The sequence below is a fragment of the Octopus bimaculoides genome, chromosome 1 (genome assembly GCF_001194135.2).
Source record: "Octopus bimaculoides isolate UCB-OBI-ISO-001 chromosome 1, ASM119413v2, whole genome shotgun sequence".
Lineage (NCBI taxonomy): Eukaryota > Metazoa > Mollusca > Cephalopoda > Octopoda > Octopodidae > Octopus > Octopus bimaculoides.
Genome location: NC_068981.1, coordinates 180,725,117 through 180,730,257, shown reverse-complemented (window position 1 = coordinate 180,730,257; position 5,141 = coordinate 180,725,117). Strand labels below are relative to the sequence as shown.

At 35.4% G+C, this 5,141-nt stretch overlaps 1 protein-coding gene across 2 annotated transcripts in view; it reads left to right on the top strand.

The window, feature by feature from the left end:
• LOC106873032 (protein crumbs) overlaps positions 1-5,141 on the top strand; it is a 201,573-nt gene that overhangs the window by 194,198 nt on the left and 2,234 nt on the right. For both annotated transcript variants that reach the window (XM_052972968.1, XM_014920238.2), the window contains one exon: positions 2,704-2,779. In XM_052972968.1, the coding sequence (XP_052828928.1) occupies positions 2,704-2,779 (76 nt within the window). The remainder of the gene's footprint in view (positions 1-2,703; positions 2,780-5,141) is intronic.

Here is a 5,141-nt window from a genome sequence, read left to right as displayed (position 1 = left end):
ATATATATATATATATATAAATATATATATATAATGTGCGGGTGGCACGTAAAATACACCATTTTGAGCGTGGCCGTTGCCAGTACCTCCTGACTGGCCTTCGTTCCGGTGGCATGTAAAAGCACCCACTACACTCTCAGAGTGGTTGGCGTTAGGAAGGGCATCCAGCTGTAGAAACTCTGCCAAATTAGATTGGAGCCTGGTGTAGCCATCTGGTTTCACCAGTCCTCAGTCAAATAGTCCAACCCATGCTAGCATAGAAAGCGGACGTTAAACGATGATGATGATGATATACATACACACATGATGGCCTTCTTTCAGTTTCTATCTCCAAAATCCACTCACAAGGCTTTAGTTGGCCCAAGGCTATATTAGGAGACACTTGCCCAAGGTGCCACAAAGGGGACTGAACCTGGAACCCTGTGGTTGGGAAGCACACCTAAATAATGTATATATATATGTGTCTTTGTATTTATGTTGTCCCACACCACTGCTTGACAACTTATGTTGATTTGTTTATATCTCAGTAACTTAGCAGTTTAGCAAATAGGTCTGGTTGAATAAATATCAAACTTAAAAAAAGGAAGGTCCTGGGGATGATTTGTTCAACTAAATCTCTTCAAATAATGACCACAGTTCGATGACTGAAACAAGTAAAAGATAAATGAATGAATAAATATGTTTTTATATTATCGTTTTTTTTTTTCGTCTTCAACTTACCTGCCAAAAGCCTTCACTGGACTAGAATTCATATAATAACTTTGTGTAGTGTGAAGTGAAGGTATTTATGATATTTTGGGTGGAATTCTTCTTCAAAGACTTTTGGGATTTTGGGATTTTGGAAATCTGTGAATGAAATTGAGAACAAGGTGTGGGATGGTGGACTCCATTGATCTAAGTTGAGCATGCATCTTCACATGTTTATGCAAACTTAGGTAATTTCTTTTGAAGAAAAACTGATAGTTGTCCCTAGGTAGAAGTTTTTCTACTCCACAGCACCCATGTTTATTTGTGGCAATAGTCACCAGCTTGGATCAATACAGCTTGGCATTATTGTAACCACAGCTGTCAGAAAGCTAAGACCTTGATCAAAATACCACAAGGCATTGTGTCCAACACTGTAAAAGTTCAACCAATTCACCTCTCAGGATTGGTGCTATTTTGTCAATTCCAAAAAGGTGAAAAGTAAGGTTGACTTTGGTGGGATTAAAAATGCTTTATGGGTATATGGTACCGATAAAGCTAAAATAACAACAATATATCGATATCTACCATTCTTGGTCACCTACAGAGTGATTTAGTTTACCTGGTTTTGCAATAACACTCAATGTCTTAAAAGGGGCTTTCCCAGGATGAATTCCTGCAGCTGAAAAGCATTTAAATAAAACACATTTAAGTATGTGACTTTCAGTAATATTTTCGTTATTAGAGCTAATTCTAACTCAAAATTTAATTTTGTTTTACTCGTGTAGCACTGTCGCATATCAGTAAATAGATTTTATACTATTTGCATACCTTAGACCAGTGTACTCATTTCAAGAGTGACTCAGGTATACCCGTGTCAATGAGCTGAAATAACAGTGATGTACCTATATCCATCATTCTCATTCACCTATGGAACAATTTATTTTGCCTGGTTTTGAGATACACTGTGTTTTTTAACTCTTGATATCTTAACAGGTTAACTGCCAGTCTATTACTGCAACTTGCCAGTGATGCCACATTCTTTTCAGTCAAACTGCATACTGTTTAATTAGAAGGAAATTTAACTGTTTTGCATTTTTACAATGTTTTGTAATTAAACTTTAATAGAATAAAAAGTTTTGAATGGTACAACAATCCACTATAATACAAAAAATAAACTCTATATTCCTGTTGTAATTCAGTTATCCATAGTCCGATGATAACTAAATTACAACAGGTATATAGTCCATTTTTTTGTATTATAGTGCATTGTTGTACCATTCAAAACTTTTTATTCTTTACAAACAATACACAGTGCTTCAAGCGAACTACAATACTCTCCTATTTTAAACTTTAATATTTAACACTGATGTTATTTAAATATCCTCGAAATCATGTTAAAAATTCAAAATAAAATATTTTCTCAAATTAGGAAAATGTACCACTGCTGGTGCAGTTGTGGATGTTTGTAATAAAACACCACCGGTATATGTGGCAATTAACGTGTTAAAGGGATTTTCCCAAGATGAAATACTGCAGTCAAAAAGCAATTAAACAAAACATATTAAGTATGTGAGTTCAATAATGGTAACTGTTTTAACATTTAGCTTCCCATGATTATTTAAGATGAATGCATCTATACTACAATATATTGTGCTTACAGAATTTTGATGCAGCATTGTTTCTCACCTTACCGGGTGTCAGGTGATGCCTGTGAAGTTTGTTCCAATGCCTTAGCTTCTCCATTGCCTACAGTATTGCTGCATGCATATTGGCTTGCTTCAGTAGGTTCCATTGAACCTTGTGGTGTGCGACCAATTGAAGCACTTAGCATTGAATTGATGTATTTTTCTTTCTTTCTCTTTTTCTTTGTTCCTGTTTGTGCTTTAATCAGTTTTGTATTTGTATTTTAATGTGGTTCTGTATTATACATGTATATTTGTTATCATTATACAGTAATGATGAACATTATGATAACAGAAATGGATATGATTAATATTTTGTTTCTTTTTTATTCAGGTGAATAATTCAGAAACAGATTATTATATATACATCATTATTGCTGTTGTCCTTCTTGTATTAGTAGCTATCATTGGTAAGTACATAAAACATTTTTTACTATAATATCCATTACAAACTGTCCGTTTATCTTTCTGTTACATGCACATATGCTCATATATATATCACAGGTTCAACCAGACTATCAGATGCTTTTACACAATGTGATTTGCATTGTTTTAGCTTTTGAATGATGCCACCCTGCAAGGCGAGCAGGCCAACATTCACCCTGATTGGAAGGCTGAGTGGACTGCAGCAACATGAAAATGTTTTGTTCATGAACACAATGTGTCACTCAGTCCAGGAATTGAACCCACGATTGCTAGATCATGAGTGCAGCACCCTAACCACTGGGCCACATGCCTTTACACACACACACACACAAACGATGGAAGTGGAAATAGCACAGAAGTAAATCTAAGGCATTTCATTTTAAGAGGGAATTTGATAAAAATGATTTTAAAAATTATATAAAGGCAATATTACTAGTTTCAATGTATCTCATCTCATCAAATACAAGTAAAAAATTATAAAAATTTGAAGTAAAAACAGTTTAACTTCTGTCTGGGGGTCATATATATATATATATATATATATATATATATATATATATATATTTGTGAATTAAGGCTTCCATTTAAGAAAAGTAGGAAAATATCCTATTGTCTTAACAATATTTTCCTACTTTTCTGGGCATGAAACCAATGGTAGCCTAATTTAACAAATAAAGAACTTATATCCACTAATGCAGAGCCTCAGTAAATTCTGTCTGACCCATGCAAGCATGGAAGAGTGGACATTAAACAATGAGGGTGAAACTTGTGGCAACCAAGGTTTCAACAACAACAAAATATATTTATTAGACAAAGTATTAAAACAATACACAATTTAGAGGAGTAACAAAATCTTGGCTTTGTGGTCTTTTATGATCTCTCTTGATTATCATTCATATACATGTAATAACAATGCCAAAACATTAAAAAAAATATATATATATACTTCAGTCTTGACCAGTTGCTGACCTGCTGTAATAACTATTCATATTAGAATACTGCTCAGTCAATCAAATGAAATTTGTTGAGACTGATCAGCTGTAGCTGGATGCCCTCCCTGTTGCCAACCCTCACCTTTATCCAGACACATTTTCACAAAATATTGTAAATGATCGACACTGCTTGTATGATTGTGACACTCCTGTACAATTATCATGTGTTGTTAATGCAAGGATACAGTAACACACACACACACACACACACACACACACACTGGACTTCTTGTAGTTTCCACCTACTAAATCCACTCACAAGGCTTTAGTTGGCACAGAGCTATAATAGAAGAAATGGTGTCCAGGGTACCATGCTGTGAGACTGAACCCAGAACCATGTGGTTGAGAAGCAAGTTTCATACCACACAACCATTCTCTAAGTAATTAATTTCGCCAAAGGTTTTTATATTTCTCTTTTTTCTTTTGCTATACTCTTTACTCTTTTAGTTGTGTCAGTCATTTGACTGCGGCCATGCTGGAGCACCGCCTTTAGTGGATCAAATCGACCCCAGGACTTAATCTTTGTAAGCCTAGTACTTATTCTATTGGTCACTTTTGCTGAACCGCTAAGTTACAGGGACGTAAACACACCAGCATCAGTTGTCAAGCGATGTTGGGGTGACAAACACAGACACACTAACATACACACACACACACACACACACACACACACACACACACATATATATATACGACGGGCTTCTTTCAGTTTCCGTCTACCAAATCCACTCACAAGGCTTTGGTCGGCCTGAGGCTATAGAAGATGACACTTGCCTAAGGTGCCACGCAGTGGGACTGAACCCGAAACCATGTGGTTGGTAAGCAAGCTACTTACCACACAGCCACTTCTGCACCCTGGGAAACATTTTAGAAAAAATTCAAATAATTTTTTACATAACATTTTCTTCTTTCATATATTTGATGTTGCTATATTCATGTGTTACAAATTTGTTTTAACATATTTCTTCCTCTTTCTTTTCTGTTCTCTTTTACTTCTGATGTTCTACAGCAGGTAGGTTTGTTTTCTAAAATTTTCCCATCTCACCACTTCCAATCCTAAAACGGTGTTTTCTACTCCCTTTGGAACTCCTGGCACTAATTTCAATGCTTAAATAACAGAATTCTTTTTATTCCCTCACCTATCACTGCAGTTTCTTATTAAACTGGGGTCACATGCACTGTTACAACACTGAATTTCTGTTCACAGTTCACTATGTGTTTGCTCACTGTTATTTGGCCTAAAATATCACTCACTACACATATATTCTTTTATTCTTTTACTTGTTTCAGTCATTTGACTGCAACCATGCTGGATCACTGCCTTTTAGTTGAAGAAATCTACCCCTGGACTTAT